Source organism: Rhinatrema bivittatum, chromosome 14, assembly GCF_901001135.1.
Source record: "Rhinatrema bivittatum chromosome 14, aRhiBiv1.1, whole genome shotgun sequence".
NCBI classification, from domain to species: Eukaryota; Metazoa; Chordata; class Amphibia; order Gymnophiona; family Rhinatrematidae; genus Rhinatrema; species Rhinatrema bivittatum.
This window is the reverse complement of record NC_042628.1, coordinates 17,026,844-17,045,570: the sequence shown is the minus strand read 5'-3', so window position 1 is coordinate 17,045,570 and position 18,727 is coordinate 17,026,844. Positions and strand designations below refer to the sequence as shown.

General features: G+C 41.7%; 1 protein-coding gene across 2 annotated transcripts in view; it reads left to right on the top strand.

Annotated features, from left to right (window-relative positions):
- Nucleotides 1-18,727, top strand: part of CYTH3 (cytohesin 3) — a 75,887-nt gene that overhangs the window by 28,137 nt on the left and 29,023 nt on the right. Inside the window, exons 1-5 of one of the 2 annotated variants that reach the window (XM_029577697.1) lie at nt 8,385-8,567; nt 14,468-14,550; nt 17,240-17,304; nt 17,545-17,611; nt 17,913-18,031. In XM_029577697.1, the coding sequence (XP_029433557.1) occupies nt 14,485-14,550; nt 17,240-17,304; nt 17,545-17,611; nt 17,913-18,031 (317 nt within the window). In that variant the 5' untranslated portion in view covers nt 8,385-8,567; nt 14,468-14,484. Of the gene's footprint in view, nt 1-8,384; nt 8,568-14,467; nt 14,551-17,239; nt 17,305-17,544; nt 17,612-17,912; nt 18,032-18,727 lie in introns of those variants that run through there. The other variant, XM_029577696.1, reaches the window with a different exon arrangement.

Sequence of the window (18,727 nt, the reverse complement as noted above, 5' to 3'; positions counted from 1 at the left end):
CCACTCATGATTTTATAAATATCAATCACATCGCCATTTAGTAGTCTCTTCTCCAAGCTAAACCCCCCCCTAATCTGTTCAGCCTTTCTTCATCGGGAAGCTTTTCCATTCCCTTTATCATTTGTCACCCATCTTTGTATCTTCAGTGTCCTCTATGGCTTTTTTTTTTTTTTTTTTTTTTTGAGATGAAGTAACTAGAACTGCATATAATACTTGGTGTGGCTGCACCATGGATCAATGTAAAGGCATTATGATATTTTCAGTTCTGTTCTATGTTCTTTTCTAAATAATTCCTAATATTCTATATGCCTTTTTGACTGCCACCACACACTGAGATGAAGACTTCAAGCTATTGTCCACAAGGAATCTTAGGTCCTTTTTCCTGGCTGGTGACTCCTGCCATGGAACCCAGCATCATGTACTGTAGTTAGGATTATTTTTCCCTATGTGCATTACTTTGCACGTGTCCACATTAAATTGCATCTGTCATTTCGATGTCCAGGCTCCTAATCTCACAAGGTTCTTCTGCAGTTCCTCACAATCTGCTGCTGTTCTAATGTTGTCATCTGCAAATTTGGTCATCTCACTCATTCCCTTCTTCAGATCATTTATGAATATGCTAAATAGCACAGTTCCCAGTACAGATCCCTGAGGCTCTCCACTAACAACCTTTCTCTGTTTGAAAAAACTGACCAATTTAGTCTTTACCTATGTTCTGTCCTTTTATCCAGTTACCCATTCACAATAGGAAACTGCCTCCGATCCCATGACCTTCCAATTTCTTGAGTCTCTCATGAGGGACTTTTGTCAAATGCCTTCTCAAAAAGAGATTGCTGAGACACTCTGTTTATATCTAGTCAACACGCCAGCCAAATATTCTGGGATGCCCTGATATTTATTTTATTTAAATTTAATTTTCGTTAATTCAGTAAAATTCCTCTGTGCAGTTACAAATAAGTGTTTTGGTTTTTTTTTATGTCAAAATCTTAAAGCGAATCCTGGCTTCTATGAGTAACCAATGAAATGCAAGACAAAATCGGAGTGATATGACTGTACTTCCTTTCCGCACACTAACAGCCTGCTAACTGTCAGGTCGATACTGTAACGTGCGGTTGAAGATTTCCCGTCTGTAACGTGCTGGGAGCGCACAATTCGGACGCGTAAGGCGATTCAGCTATACAGTCTCCAGTTTCACGCGTCCTTAGCGCTTTTTAAAACAGACACATAACCCTTTCCGCACGCAGCATGTATATGCTATGTAAATGAACGAATTAGCTGTATAATGAAGGAATTAGCTATTCCCCTCCGATACTGTGACGCGCGCTCAGATTATCTCCTTTGTAACCCGCTATTTTGCCGCGGCCTTAACGTGTTAGTTTACTGCCACCCTCTACTTGGTGTTAGTGTGGTGTTCGAAAATTAAAACGGGAATAAAGTGTAAAAAATGGTGTAAAAAAGTGTAAAAACATTGCTTACCTGCCCTGGCCCCGTCCGGTCTCCGGTGCAGCCCCAGTCCTGTCCCCTCCTCCCGAAGCGCAAAAAAAAAAAAAAACCCCGAAAAAGTAGCAAGGCTCGGGCCTGCTACAGTAGTCCCTTCTCCCTTCTCCTCTCCTCCCGATTTCGGCGCTCAAGGCGGCCGGGTGGGCGTGCATTCATCCAGGCAGAGGGAGCCGGCGGCGAAAGCGGCCTCCGGCTCCCTCTGCCTGGATGAATGCACGGCCCCCGCCGGCAGTGAATGAATGCCCGTGCGATTTCGGCACTATGAGCGCCGAAATCGCACGGGCATTCATTCACTGCCGGCGGGGGCCGTGCATTCATCCAGGCAGAGGGAGCCGGAGGCCGCTTTCGCCGCCGGCTCCCTCTGCCTGGATGAATGCACGCCCACCCGGCCGCCTTGAGCAGTTTTGTTTTGTTTTTTTTTTTTGCTTCGGGAGGAGGGGACAGGACTGGGGCTGCACCGGAGACCGGACGGGGCCAGGGCAGGTGAGCGGGGGCTGGGGGATAGTTTGCCGAGCATCGGGGAACATAACTGTCCACTTCCTGGTACCTGTCATATCAAATGTCATTTGAAATGACATTTGATATGACATTTGATATGACAGATACCAGCGCAGCCGTGAAGCGTTAGGCCCGCGAACCCAGGATACTGTATAGGTGCTCTATACGGTAAAATGGGTTGCGCGGGCCTAACGCTTGCCTAAGGCTTCGCAGCCGCGGCTTGCATTTGCATGCAATTTGAAGAGAGTATCGAGCGGTAGGTGAAGAGAACTGTGCGTGCGGGGAACGAGGGTGCGCCTGACACTGCCGCACTGTTTCTACCGCGGCCTTAGAGTATCGATCTGTGTATTCTGGAGAAGCTGTAATCAGTTAAAATTGGTTCCAGGCAACCAATGATATAAGGAATTATCCTTAAGACTACTGTTGTTTAATCTGTCTCTAGTTGCAAACTGCAGCATGAACTATTACTGAAATTTTGAGCTTCATTGTTCATTAACTTTTCAAGGAAAGGGCCACATAAATATGAAATCAAGATTGTCTGAGTGGGAGGAGCCCCCCTTAGAGGTTCCTGAGCAGTTTGGGGGGTGGGGGAGGGGTGTCCATCTTGGAGTTTGCTGAGCCCAAGCTGTTTGGCAAAAAAGTAGCGATACAGTCTGTGCCTACAAGAGGATTGCATTTGAGTCAGGAGGTACAGGGCACCCCTAAATGTATCAGAACAATATGTAAAGTTAGTTCTCGAACGTGCCTTCTCGGGATTGCCTTTCACCTTATGGAACTCTTTGCTAGTAACTATTACAAGTATTTCATCATATCTGTCCTTGCACACCAGCACCTGAAAACATACCTGATACGTTAATAACCCTGGGGAGGTGTTTTTATTTTAAAATGGGAAGTAAATATATGCTTGGTGGGGAGGAGGATTTCCTGTTGAATATAATTGGTATCTTCTATGTTATAATTCAGTAAGGGAAGGACTTGGCAGGACTTAGGTATTTGAGGGGTTGTTTTTAAGGATTTTATTAATTTAATCAAAATAATACAAATGCTATTGATTTTTCTAAAGATACTGTAAATGTAATACATTTTTTGCATCAAATTTGGTTTTAAGATTGTATTCAACTTTGAAATTCCTAATGGTGATTGGCAATTGAATACAATCAGTAATTAAATTACACCAATAAAGATTTGGGAGAACATCCACTCATTAATCTGCCAAATCGTCCAAGCTATTCAGTTGCATAACTCAACCGAGTTCATATCTGAAGTAGCCCAGTAAATAATTCTCACCCCCCCCCCCTTCTTATCTGCATAACCTTTATATATAAAGGAAATCCCTCCATTCCCCTTCACCAAGCCTGTGGAAAAAGTGGATCCATGTCTGTTACAAACGCGCTATCTACCTAGTGATCCGCTTGCCAACCATAAATCACAGGTTTCTTATTCACTGCTGACTTGGCATTCAATAACTCTGTCTTCAGAGTCCTGCACCCCCTCCACATCCAACAGCCATTAATTTCATCCTGCTTGTAAGTACATTAAGCAATACCCTAAGTTATTTCTACTTATTACACCTTTCCTTTTCCAACCTGGGGGGAGGGGGAATAGATTTACAAGAACACTAAGCGCACAGGGGGAGGGGGGGGGTGTCACATCAATGCACTATGTAACATTCTTCCCCGCAGTGATTGCTAAGGGGCTTGCAAAGGGGTCTCATGGCTATGTCAAGCCATTGCCTGTAGTGCAGTAAACAGAAAAATACATAACTGTTAATACATGTCCACAGCTTTATTTATTGAAGACTAGCAGGGAAAAATGCATGAAATACAGTATGCATGCATTATCCAGGAAGCCCCGACACGGCCATGTGTCAGGGAGGACCATCAGGTATTCATATCTACGAGTAAAAACAATTATAATAGGTATTGAACAGGAGGCTAGCACAGAAAGCAAGAAATCCTAGGTGTTATAAAGAGAGGATCAATAGAGCATACCAAGCATTTTACACATCCAGCTGCGCTAAGGCAGTATAGCCTGAAATACCATACTGCTTGTGCATCCAGTGGTGTTATCTATGCAATCCTCCCCCCCCCCCTCCCTTCTGTACGTCTAACAAGTGTCTTTTTGTGTTGTAGAGCTTGAATGCTACACCCACAGTACTTTAGCAGCTGTAGCTTAGGATTTACACACTGTGGTCTACCTTTTGCTTGGTATTGACCCTCTCTTTTGCTTTCATTGCAAGAAATTCTTTCTGTGCTAGCCTCCAGTTCAAATACCTATTATAATTGTTTTTACTCATAGATATGAATACCTGATGGTCCTCCCTGACGCAGCCTTGATGCGAAACACGGCCGTGTCGGGGCTTCCTGGACAATACATGCATATTGTACCCTGTTTCCCCGAAAATAAGACAGTGTCTTATATTAATTTTTGCTACCAATGATGCACTAGGCCTTATTTTCAGGGGATGTCTTATTTTTCCATGAAGAAGAATTCACATATATTGTTGAACAAAAAAATGAACATTTATTATATTCTGAATAGTTGTCTGGTTATGCTGGTTTGTGATGACAACTAACTGTGAATCCTGCAGGGTAAAAAAAATCACAGCTGCATGCTCTGGTGTTCTGTGCGACGGGCATGCTCCCAAATAAAAACTTTGCTAGGTCTTACTTTCGGGGGAGGTCTTATATTTAGCAATTCAGCAAAACCTCTACTAGGTCTTATTTTCGGGGAAACAGGGTATTTCAAGCATTTTTCCCTGCTGGTCTTCAATAAATAAAGCTGTGGACATGTATTGAACAGTTATATATTAACTGAGCTGCACATCCCTCTGGTTTGATATTTATCTACATGTGTGTGCTGTTTACTCCGTAATTGTGGTGTGCTCAACAGGAAAATACACACATACTAAAACTGTGCTCAGTAAGTCTTTTTCTTCACCTTTTTGTTTTGAATTTGATCACTTGTGATATCCCAAACAATGCGTGTGTGGCGTTACCAAAAAAACATTGCTTTATTTTGATAGAAAGTACACCTACATTGCAACATCTATTTGTTTATCCTTGGATTTCAAGTCCCAACACAACAGGTCTGCTCGTATTAAACTATAGCAAGCCAGGGTATAAGGTTAGAAGATGACTATAAATATTTTTTAATTTAAAAAATAGGTTTATAAAGTAAGCAAGTGTTTTAGTTTAATACTTGTGTAAGGCTGGCTCTAGTTGTGTAAAATTCATTTAAACAATATTTTGTTGTTAATTTGTTAGACACATATACCATTGTTTATTGAAACTGAACTGGATCCATCAGAATGGAACTGAGCAAGTTTGTATCCTACTCTTTTGAGATGCCAACCCAAATAAAATAATTATAAATAGTGAAAGTTATTAACTTTTTTTTTATTTTTTTTATTTCTGAAGTCCTACAAACATTGAAGTCTAGCTGTGAGATGAGAATTCCATCAAAAACTTACTGATGATTGTTCAAGCTTTACTCATGTAATATGCAGTCAGATCCCCCTTTTCCACCTCTCCCCACCCCTGAACAGGTGCAACTTTACATGTTTTTATAATGCCATGGATAAGAGCGCGTGCTGCTCCGGGACGGGGACAGCTCTCGGAACACTCCTCTTTTTCTCAGCAGTTGCCCCACAAATCCTTGAAACTCTTTTTTTCTTCCGTAATCTTCTGTCTCCTTCTCCACCTGTCTTTTCCCCAGCTTCATTTGTTCCCCTTTTTCCTCCACCTACTTGGGTTTATAATCCCCACTAATTCCTGCCCTCTTGCAAAGCAAAAACTATTTTAATTTTCACTCTGGATTGTCAGTTTTAGATTCAGTAGCACGTTTTGAATCCATAAGAACAATAGTCTGACCCAGTATGGCAAATCTTAAGGTCCATCAAGCCCAGAATCCTGTTTCCAGGAGTGGCCAAGCCAGGTCTCAAGTACCTGGCAGGATCCCAAGGGGTAGAAAGATTCCAAGTTGCTTATCCCAAGAATAAGCAGTAGATTTCTGAAACTCTAGCTTACTTTTGGTTTATTGTTTGGGAGGATCTCCACCCTTGTATTTCTTGGCCTCACTAAAACACAAAAATCATATTGTGCCATAGTCTCCTATGACTGGAAAATAGGAGCGGCCTTGGGAAAGACTTCCAAAGTCTCTATGCCTGTTTGATTAATACTTACTCAGTTCTCTGGCCTTGGTGGTATCCACACTCATCCCCTTTCAAATTCTTCTAATGCAGAGCACGCTCTTAAACAAATCTTTGCTAGCACCAGTTCCAGAAGTGAGTTCTCTTAAATCCAAATCCAACAAGTAACATAGTAATATCAAACAAATTAGTCTCGTCCCCCCCCATTAATTGTAAAATATTACAAAATGTACAGTATTTTCCAAAGCTTGAGTTTCTTAACTAGCTATCTGGTATGTGTTCTTGTTCATAAAACCTTTTGAATAGAAAAATTATTGTAAACAACTTGTGGGCTGCATTAAATGTCATTTTTGAAAGGATTATGGTCTAAAATGCAAAACATTTTTGATGTATTTCAGGGGGATAATAGAAAGCTCTTGAAGGAGCTTTCCATTCTGCCCTGTGAGCTGCAGCCAGCTGCTTTAGTGTTCCCATTGATAATGATTGGCATATATCCAGTTGGTCATAACCTTCAATGTGAACAACTGCCTTGACATACCAGGCCATTCTGGCTGAAATATGATCCTTGCAAAAAGAATGGATATCTTGGTGGACTCAGAGGATAGTAAAAAGGGAGAATTTAATAAAACATATATGAGAAAACATTTAAATGTAAAATTGGAAATGGCTGGTGATAGAAAAAATGTAAATACCAGCTATATTATGTTGGGACTTCGTAAAACATTTTAAAGCTCCTAGTTGTGATATGGTCAGAAAGATTGAGAGAGTTTTTAGTTTTACAATATTTCTAATGCTAAAACTTCATTAGAGTGAGCCATTTTTTGGTTGGTGCTCTGGTTATGTCACAGCATGAGTACTGGATCTATAGTTTTATTCTAGGTCATAGTTGGTCCTAAACAAAGTTTCTGAAATATTGGCATGGTGCAAGCACCTCGTTGACTTTTCTAGGGAGAGGAGAATCCTACATGCTATGGTAAGCAGAGTTTGCCTTGGGCTCGCTCTGCAGAGGTTTCCCATTTGTTAACTTGTAGAAACAGCTGTGATAGAATGAGTAAGGATGAGGACAGTGGGTGGTACACATTTTTAACATCTTGAGATCATAAATTCCTAATTGTAATCTTTACAATTAAAGATTACAAGTAGCAGATGCCAGACATGTGAATTCAAATTGGTTTCTTTTGACTGAGGAAAAAAGTTGGCCATCTGCAAGACCGGAGTACTTTAGAGCTAAAACATTAACGACGTCTTGACTCTTTATTTTTTTTTTTTCCTTCCCTTTAGTTCAGACTGTGTAACGCTTCATCCCATGTTGTATCAGCCGCTGTCACTTCATGCCTCATGTTCGCGTTAGCATTGTGCAGCAATATTGTCATATACTTAACAAATGGGACCCGGGCTTATGGCAGTTGAAATTCTTTTTGTAAGAATTGTTTCAGACAAAAGGTCATTTTGTAAAGAGAGATTCAAAATGAACAGTTGGTCTTGTGTTTTAAGATTAGTCTCAATCAGTCAAAAGAATCAAGGCTTTGGAAGAAAGTGTGGGTGGATTTCTGATGGAAGCTCTTCACTGTTGGATAAAAAAACCAGGAATACAAATGAAGATCTGCTTCCACTTGAAAACATAAATGAATTCAAAGTAATTTAATCTTGCTTGTATCTGGGAGAAATGTAATCAGATCTTTTTCCAGGGCCATATGTTAGTTACGGTTTGCATGTCGGCTTACGTTTAGCAAACTTCTATCTTTTTACCAACAAAAATTTTCAGATGAGGATGGTAGAGACGTGGACTGTGCGCAGTTGGCAAAAGTCCTCTGTCACATTCTGTCTTTTAATAAGCAAAGAAATGCAGAAAAATAACTGAGCCTGTTACATCTGTGATTGTTTAATATAATGTATGGTTATAAACACAGGTTTTACTTTGCCAAATCTGAGAACTCAACAGCTTTGCAAATGTTTGCAAATATTCTCAAATATTCTTCAGATACTTAGCTTTTAGGCCATGATATTAAAGATATTTATAAATAGGTATCAAAGGCAAGGTCTCATTCTTTATCAATGTGCTTCTTAAACAACCTAGCAGGGAATTGTTAACATATAAAGTTCGTTATAGTCCAAATGCTTTTGACTCATCTGGGTGAACTTTGACAAGTGTGATAATTTTTACTGCGTTCTGCAAATATTTGCAAACTGGCAACTGCTCAGTCCTGGTGTAAAGGTCATTCAGAACAGTAGATTCGGTATGGCTTCTGCTGCACATTAGAGGCATTTTAATCTGTCTAAGCTGAAAACCAAAACAAAACGGGGGTGTACAGAATACCCTCAAAAGGAAAAAATATTTCTCGAGTAGTGCCACCGAAGCATATGTGACTCAGGAGGCTAGCTGGCTATGTTGCTAATATCCGAGAACACCTATAAAGAGGTAAGCAATCTGGCTTTTTGAAATTACTATTTTTCCTGTGGTTTGTCTTGTGAAGAGAAACGATGGTTCCTTTTCACTTGCACTTCTGGTCCTTGTTCCTGTAACCTGCCTAGTTTAAAAGTAGAAATGATTTTAGTGAGAGGAGCAGAACGCACAGAGGAGGAATGATGTGAAAGTGTTCTTAATATAGTCTTAAAACTTTAAACCACAGAAAGGGAAAACATTTCTGTAGTTGACATGGAAAGACATTTTTGGATCAGATTGTAGATCTTCAGGTTGCATTTTTCTACCCAATAAGCTAAATGTCAGAAGCAGCATCATATTTCGAAATAAAGGAAGAAAAGTTTAAATTAGCTGGTTAGAATTATAGGTTGCTGTTTATTGTGTTAAGCAGATCTTGTTAATGAAGCCTGGAGCCGTCATTTATCAGCTGTGGTTACACAGTTCAATTTTGGGACTGCTATATGTGCTTAACACTTAGATTAGATTATTCTTTTACTTTTTGCCCTCCTTTTTCTCTCCCTATTTTTCCTTGATATTTGAGTTTAAAAGAGGTATGGACAGATTCTTGGAGGAAGTCCATAAACTGTTAACCAGCTGGGGAAGGATAAGCCAGTGCTTATCCTTGGGAGTGAGCAGCAAAGAATTGATCTGCCAAGAACGTCCTTATGAGCCACATTGGCCATGCTCTGAGACAGGATGCTAGGATTGAAGACCCTTTGGTCTGACCCAGCATGGAACATCTCATGGTCTTGTGTGTCCAAGAGCTAAAAAGGGCCAGGACTCCAAACCCATCCCTCATTCTCAATAGGAAGACAAGCAGGGAGGAAGCAGAAGACCCCAAGGATAAGAGTGTGTGTTGCTGTGAGGCCGGGGGGAGAGACACAAGACCAAAGTAAAACACTGTGTGAGGCAATCTTGGGTGTGTTTGGTTTTGATTGTGGGGCAAATGGGCCTAGCCTGGTCCTGTCAGGTAGAAGGACTTAACCCCCTGTGTGAGTAGTTCTTTCAAGAGAGCTAGGTATTTTTCTTTGGCTATTTTATTTAAATGTATTGTATTTTTGGTCCCTGGTAAATAAACCACCACCTGCAGAGATGCAGAACCTACCTCAGTTTATTTCAATAAGATCTATTTAATAAGCATGGAGTATGTCAAACAATGTTGAGGGTCCAGCATCTTCATGGTGTTTATCAAAATAGATGTCCTGCTAAGCATCAATAGAAGTTACTTTTCTTCCTGCTTAGACCAGTCATGTATAAGATTCCCTTTTCCAAAGCTGGCGGAGACAGAGGACACACCCCTTTTATGACCTTACTCTGGGCTATAAGGGGTGTGTGGTCCTAGTCAGACCTGCTGGGACATATGGCATCCTCAGTTCAGGTTACCCCAATGGCCTGCTTGGCCATGAGAGTCATGCAGTGGACTCTAAGGTCACAATGGACTCAATCCATTTAGCCCCTGTCGACCATTGTCTACGTCACCGACTCACTCCGTCATTCTCTAGCCTGGTGGAGAAATCAAATCAATCTCCTCCAAGGCTTGCCCTTTCAGGCTACAGATCCTCAAATAATTCTCACCACCGATGCTTCCAACCTCAGCTGGGGAGCCCATGTGGCTGAACTGCAGACACAAGGATCTTGGTCTCCAGAGGAAGCCAAACACCAAATCAATTTGCTGGAGCTTCAAGCAATCAGATATGCTCTCAGGATATTTCAGGATCGCCTGTCCAATCAGGTCATCCTGATTCAGACGGACAACCAGGTGGCCATGTGGTACATCAACAAACAGGGAGGACGGGCTCCTAACTTCTGTGTCAGGAAGCTGCACAGATATGGTCGGAGGCTCTCTCCCACTTGATGTACCTCAGGGTCACCTACTTGCCAGGAGTAGACAATGTGTTGGCAGACAAGCTGAGTCGCATCTTTCAACCGCACAAGTGGTCTCTCAACCCCTCAGTGGCGGACTCGATCTTCCAACAATGGAGTTACCCTCATATAGACCTCTTTGCGTCACTTTAAAACCTCAAAGTAGAGAACTTTTGCTCTCTCACTCTCAGCCAACACTATCAGCCACGAGATGCGTTCTCCCTCTCATGTGCGACCAGTCTCCTATATGCATTCCCTCCACTTCCACTTCTCTCAAAGACTCTGGTGAAGTTACGTCAGGACAAGGGAACTATGATTCTGATAGCACCTCGCTGGCCACGCCAAATGTGGTTTCCAATACTTCAGGATCTCTCCATTCACAGGCACATTCCCTTGGGAAAGGACCCACTCCTGATCACTCAAAACGACAGGTGCCTATGCCTCCCCAATCTTCTAGCCTTGTCCCTGACAGCCTGGATGTTGAAAAGTTAATTCTTCAGCCATTTAACCTTTTGGAACCAGTTTCCCGTGTCCTGATTGCTTCACGGAAGCCTTCCACGAGAAAATCCTACCTTTACAAATGGAACAGGTTTAAGTCATGGTGCTCTTCTAAATCCCTTGACCCCTTTACATGGCACTTGTTAGAATCCGGTCTAAAAACTTCCTCCATCAGAATGCATGTCAGTGCAGTAGCAGCCTTCCATAAAGGTATCTGGGACATTCCTATTTCAGTACAGTCCCTTGTAACACGTTTTCTGAAGGGCTTGCTTCACCTCAAGCCTCCGCTGCGTCCTCTGGCTCCTTCTTGGGACCTCAACCTGGTTTTGGGTCGGCTCATGAAACCACCATTCGAGCCTCTCCAATCCTGTGATCTTCGCTATCTCACATGGAAAGTGATTTTCTTTTTGGCAATCATTTCAGCTCGCAGAGTTAGTGAGTTAGAGGCTCTAGTTACCTATCCGCCTTACACTAAACTTCTGCAGGACCGGGCAGTACTCCGCACTCACCCTAAGTTCTTGCCTAAGGTAGTATCAGAGTTTCATCTCAATCAATCCATTATACTACCTACCTTTTTTCCCAGGCCCCATTCCAATCCAGGAGAACAGGCTCTGCATACCCTTGACTGTAAACGGGCTCTAGCGTTCTACCTAGACCGTACAGCTGCCCACAGGAAGAGCACTCAGTTGTTTGTCTCTTTCCATTCCATCAAATTGGGGCAGTCTGTGGGTAAGCAGGCTCTCTCCTCCTCCTGGTTAGCGGACTGCATATCCTTTTGCTATCAGCAAGCGGGCATTCCACTTCAAGACCGTGTTAAATCACACTCTGTGAGGGCCATGGCAACTTCAGTAGCACACCTACGCTCGGTGTCGCATCCTGACATTTGCAGGGCTGCCACCTGGAGTTCTCTCCATACCTTTACAGCCCATTATTGCTTAAACAAAGCCGGAAGACAAGATTCCCTCTTCGGCCAGTCTGTCTTGCGCAACCTATTTACAACTTGACGTACCAACACCCTTCCGCCTACCCGTTAGGGTTCAGGATGCCCTCCGCCAAATTCCACCCCAGTCCTAGTGCCTTTGCACACCTGGGTACATTTGGTGCATACTCGGACAGCCTCAGCTCAGTGCTCACCCATATGTGAGGACTACCATCCTGCTTGTCCTATGAGAAAGCAAGTGTTGCTTACCTGTAACAGGTGTTCTCACAGGACAGCAGTATGTTAGTCCTCACGAAACCCGCCCGCCACCCCGCAGTGTTGGGTTCGTTACGTTTCTTATTTTATTTTTCGGCACTTCCTGTTGCTTTTAAACAAGACTGAAGGGGGACCCCTGCTGGCTGCAGAGTTAGTGCCATGCTGGGCATGCCCAGTAGGTGCCAGTCAAAGATCTAGAAACTTTGACAAAAGTGTTCCATGATTGGGCTCCATCCTGTGATGTCACCCATATGTGAGGACTAACATCCTGCTGTCCTGTGAGAACACCTGTTACAGGTAAGCAACACTTGCTATCTTTTTTGACAAGAACTGCTCTAAATGCTGAAGATGCAGTAACAGCAGCATTGATTTATACAGAGGGATTGTGATATGTTCTGTTTTTATTCTTCTTTCCATTTCAAATAATTCCTAAACTGTTTGTTTGATTTTTTTGATCACCACCACACACTGAGCTGAGGATTTCAACTTATTGTCCACAAGGTCTCCAAGATACGTTTTTCTGGGTGGTGACTCCTAATATGGACCTGTACCTGTAGTTAAGATTAGTTTTCATGATGTGCATCATTTTGCATTTGTCTATATTCAGTTTCATCTGACATTTAGATGTCTAGTTTCCCCAATCTTGCAAGGTCTTTCTGCAGTTCCTTACAGTCCAATTGTGTTTTAACTACTTTGAATACTTTTGTGTCATTTGTAAATAACTCCCAGGGCCTTTTCTTCAAATGATATCTCTACTTCTTCCCTGATGGTTTCTCTGGTGCACCCACTGGTCCCCTGGCTGGCTGTGCCAGTTGTCTTCTAACTTTTGGCATATTTGTTTTTTTGGTCCCTTGTCATATAGGACACAGACCCTGTGACAAAACAACCTGCTAGCCTTGTTAAACAGGAGCCAAAAACCTGAGTGTCCTTACCATTAGCCTTTCCCTTAAGCCATAAGACTTCCTCATTGCTCAGAAAACAATTTCAGTTTAAAAGATTGTTGCAGCTTCAAAGAAAAGTGTTCAAGAAATATTTGTTAAAATGTAAAATTGCAGTGTTGTCCTTACTGGAAGAGGTAGTTCTTAAGGCACCAGGTTAGCAGATTCTTCTTAGCAGCCTGTCGTTCTGATTTTTCACAATTGACTAGCATATTTTGAGCCCGATAAGTAGTGTATGCAGTATTTCAGCCATTTCATCCATTTTATGAAATACTAATGAATGTAAGCCACAGTTGGTCTATTAAAATAAGAATAGATGTTTGAAAAATGTCAGCCACTAAGTAGTTTCCAGTTAGGGGAGAAAATGTTGGCTCTATGAAATTTTAGAATCCGCATGACCTTACGTTTCATGCACAGTGTGGACTCCAGAACAAACGCCAGCATGACAGATACGGTAAGGCTTGTGACTTTGTGTCTGTTGGAAATGCACAGCAAAGGAAATTGAAGGCCCCCCTCTTTATTTTCATTGTATCTCGAGGGCAAGGACTGGCAAGCAGCTGTAATGTGAGCTTCCATGGTTGAACCGACCACAGGCTTCCAGCCTTGCACAGAAGAAACGTCCTTTGTAGGGGTCCGGGGTAGCGCAGTTCATACCGTCGCAGGCACGTTCCTTTCCAGAGAAGCATCTGTGGTTTGTGTCGAGCGCCGCTGTATGGTTTCGAGATGTGGCTGAATTGGAACACAAATTTAATTTTCCTTAGAATCTCAAGGTCCCAAAGATGAAAGACAGTTTTATCCCTACAGCAACCTGGGGCAAGGATGAAACTTGGCTTTAAATTTTATATTATTAAAAGTGGAACCAGAACACAGGACTACTTTCTTCTACATCTGTCTCTTTTATCTTTATTTCAGAGTGTGGTTCTCTCCCCCCCCCCCCCCCCCCCCATAATTGAATTTTAAATTCACCACACCTTAGAAAAACAGACAGAATAAAATGGAGGCGTGTAAGGGTTTCTCTGTCACTAGAGTGCCCTGCAGTGCTGCAGCATAATGTACTACTCAGGGAAGAGACACCTGTTTACTTAAGTTTGGTTGCTGTTTTCCCTCTCATCATTTCACCATGTTTTAGGTCATCTAATGGTTTTAGAGTGGATAAGTGAAATATCTGGGATCGGTTCATGAAATGCATAATTTTTATTGGCAGACAAGTCAAATTCCTGACTTGGATCCTTCAAACTAAACATCAGGTTTGTATGGTTTTGGATTGAAATTGAAACACATCCTCACTAGAAACATCATTCAGGGTAAACCCTTAATAGAACCGCTTCTCTTGTAACAGCATGGTGATCCTGTTAGCTGTTCAGAAATGTTTACATGTGTGAATATCTGTTTTTCATTTTCAGTACCCGATGACCTTTCCATGGAGGAGAGAGAGGAGCTATTAAACATTCGTCGCAGGAAAAAAGAGCTCATAGATGATATTGAGGTAACTTTTCAAATGATCATATGTCAAAATTTAGGAATCGTTGTGCTTGTCTTAAATATAAGCCAATAAACATGCATGGATATCTATTACGCAGGTGAAATCCACAGGACTATTAAAAAATGTTTTTGAAATAATTAGTTAAATGGCTGGCTTTTTTTTTTTTTAATCTAAATTATATGCAAAGGGGCTGTGAGATGGGATGTCCTTTGGTCTTCAACAAATTCTCCCTTTCACATAAGTCCCACTATGCTTTTGTTATATATTTATGCCCTTGTCATCCATACTATATGTCAAAATGATTTACAAAACCCTGGAATGCAGACTGAAGACAAGAAAAAAGGATAATTGGGCATTATGGAAAGCAGCATTTTGGCTTTAAGCAGAATCAAGCACTCAGCACCAAACAGAAAACTGTTTGTTTAATTCCAGATGCAGATTTGGGAATATAGAAATCAAACATGAGGAGGATACAGTGTTAGATACCATAGCCTGAAGCAGTGGTTGGAAAAAGAGAATGAATGGCCTCTTCTGTTTTGAAGTGAGGGTAGGAGGATGGAACCTTTCTCAATATCAGATATCACCATGAGCTTTTGGGAAGGTGAGGGCAGAATCCATTTGAGAGTGCTCAGCCGAGGAAATGTACACGTGAAGTGCTGCGTCAGCTTGGATGGATTTAATAAAATCCTGAAGGATCAAGAATGTAAAGTGCACAGATGGAAATAGTTTTCATGTTTTCCAGTATTTTAGATAAGGTAACAAGGGGAAATGAGTTGGTGGGAAGAGTTGGCTGAAAATAGTTTGGGGTTTTTTGTTTTTTTTTTAATTTTATATAAAGACTAGGAAATTAGAAGGAAAAATAAGCAAAAATCAGGGGCTGGAACAGTTGTACCGGCTTGGCGATTTAGTGGTAATGTGGTGCGCTGATATGTAGAGGACCTGGATCTGATTCCTGGGTCAGGTTTTCTGCTTCTTAGGCTGGCTGTGGCTTGGGTGTATTGTGGAAGCAGCACTACAGTTCCTGGGGGAAGGGGAAGTCCAGTTCTTGTGCAACAGTGACACCTACTGGCCGGATTTAGGGCCAGTGATTGTAGGATTCCGGATGGAGCCCTGCCTCCTAAACCATCACTGCAGCGACTGGGCTAAGTGAATTGGGAGTGGTTATAAAATAGGGGAAAGATCCCCAGGTAGTTGCAAATGAAAGCTTATGGTACCAGATACCCGCCCTGGTTCCAAACGACTTGGAAGCCTAAAGGAGTAGGTGAAATCTGTCAGGTACCCTAAGGAAGAAGTAAAATAGTACGCATGGAAATAATATGAAAGAGAGGCTTGTATCCTAGCCCTGTGGCTCAGGCTGAAGCACAAGAAATCTGAATTTGGTTTCTCTGTCTTTTTGGGGGGCCTCCTGGTCAAGTAAGTGCCCTCAGGTCCAGGGAAGGGGAGGTGGACGGGTGCTGCTGTTGTGGCAGGCTCTACCCGCCAGTAAGCAGTGCAGAGGATGTTACCCCCCTCCAGCCCATGAACTAGCAAGGTCACCTGTCTGGGGATTGAAGATGGAAAAGGAAAAAAAATACTTTAGAAGATAGATCAGAGAGAGTAGGTTATCTGTGAAGAATTAATAATTTTAATGAATTGAGTCTCTCTGGTTTTGTAGTGGGAGATTCATGACTTGCAGGAGAAAGAAAGCAGTGCTAATTTTAGAAATTTTCAAGTGAAAGCAAACAGATATGGAGGACTGTATCCAGGCGAAGGTTTAAGGAAGAGACATTTGCTAAGGGTAATGATGATATAGATTTGCAGTTTGATATTTAATTTGAATGAATTAAAAAAAAAAAAAAAAAGTGGGATAGGTTTGAGATGAGTAAGAATAAAAAGATTGTTGTGAGTAGTGAGACCTTCAAAAGAAGATGGTTCCTTCTAGGTTCATTTGGCTGGCTTAGGGTCTTGTATGCTTCACAAAATGTGACACATGAAGCAGGGATGAGAGGGCTTTCGGTGATGGCTTATAGTGAGTAAGCAGAGAAGAACGAGACAGGTAGAAGCACTGCAGTGGTCCGGGATATTGGGGGCAGGAGGTAAATATTTTATTGGAGTGTTTGGTGTGATAACACCTTGTATGTTACCAGTTAAAAGGACAACATCTTGTACGTTAATTTAAAATATAGAGGATAAGAAGTGAAATAGTGCTTTGATATACTAGTCCTTCAATTTGTATGTGAAAGACATTTTTCTACATTGATTGAGTTTATCCGCTGAGAGCCATAGCTTTTGTAGCATGAGCCTTTGTTTTGGATCCACTTTTCCACTGAAAAAGGCTAGCTTTTTGTGTATTTATATCTGAGATACACAAGCCCAATAGTCCCTTTTTCCCTTCTCTGCTCCAGGATCTGTCAGGTGGACAACTCCAGTCCTCGAGAGCCACAAATAGGCCTGGTTTTCAGGATATCTACAATGAATATTCATGAGAGATTTGCATGCACTGCCTTCATTGTATGCAAATCTATCTCATGTATATTCATTGAATATGCTGAAAACCTGGCCTGTTTTGTGGTTGGCCACCCCTGGATAACTCTTTCAGCCTCTTTTTAATTCAGCCAGGATCCTGCCTGCTTTTTTCCTTGCTCCCAGCTGTAAATGATGGCTCACCCTCATCTGGTTTTAACCTCTTCATTTTGTTGTCACCCATTCTCAGAGACTGAAATTTGAAATAGCAGAGGTGATGACGGAAATCGATAATCTGACTTGTGTAGAAGAAAGGTAAGTCAGCTCTGCATATTTGTTTCTTCTGATCTTCCAGCCTGGCAGACCTTAATGAAATTAGGTCAGAGTTAATGGAAACATTTTCCAAAGAATCAATTATCTCTTAGTTTTTTTAGCAATCTTGATGGCGATTGCTAATTCCATTCAGTGTAAGCAGGACAGCAAAAATGATTTTACCAGGACAAACAGTAATTTTTATTTTTTTTCTTTTCATTTTAATTGTTCCCCATTTAATAGCAAAACAACACAGCGAAATAAACAGATTGCTATGGGAAGGAAGAAATTCAACATGGATCCCAAAAAGGTACTTCCTTCACTTTTGTTTAAAGAACGTTTTTTATGGTCATTGATCATATCTGCGAGCAGCGGAAATGTCTGCGTAATGTGGCAGACAGATGCCATGAAACTGAGCACCTCTGATGGATGGGCCACTTATACAGCATCTCGGCTGGCGTGAACTCTTAATGACCTAGGATGGGTAATGCAGCCTTCCCTTTCTGTTGAGTGAATTATGTCACAGCCATATGTTTCTTACGTCGCGTATGTGACACGCCCAAGCCAAAAATAAATATTTTATTTCCCTTTTTGTTTCTGTACTTTACTAGGGGATTCAGTTTCTTATAGAAAATGACCTGCTACAGAACACCCCTGAAGATATTTCACAGTTTCTTTATAAAGGTGAAGGACTGAATAAAACTGTCATTGGAGATTATCTAGGAGAAAGGTAATTTGGGGAAAAAATGTTCTATTGTAAGAAATAATTAGTTGTTGCAAAATATAAGGCTATAGAGTACTTCTTGTTGAATATATTGCACACGGATAAATGTATGAATAAGATTTCTTGTAGAGGACCAGTGCTGCTGCCCTGATTCAGTTTGCTACAGTTGTCAAGAAGCGTTTTCTTTTTCAGAACCGTTCTTCAAATGTGTTTCTCCTTAAGATTTGGTGAGCCTCACCCTTGGCTCCATTGTCACTCTGAGAAGCAAAGTGGGAATCCAGGGTTTGAGTTCCCTTTCCAGCTCCTGTTTTACAGTTAAATGCCTGACATCAGAGGGAGCTGGAAGAGAGATGCAAAATTACAGGCAGCACAGCGATAGGTACAGACCTTACGAGCAGCTCAATTTTTCTACAGTTTTTACAAGCAACTTGTAAATTTACAGGATCTTGCTGGTCCTTTTAACTGAGTGCTGATAGGCACTATGAAGTTTAGCATCTGAGATCATTGGGCTCTTAACTCTTCAAAGATGTGAGTTTTTACAGGGCAGCAGCGTGACTTTCTTACTGACTGTAGTGCTTCAGGTCCTCTTATGCAGCTGATAATTAAATGTCCTGCAGCTGTCTTCCAGAGTCAAACAAAACCCTGTGAGAAGATGATTTTGGGCTTTGTAATTTGTAAATTATTTGATGCCTTAATATGCCT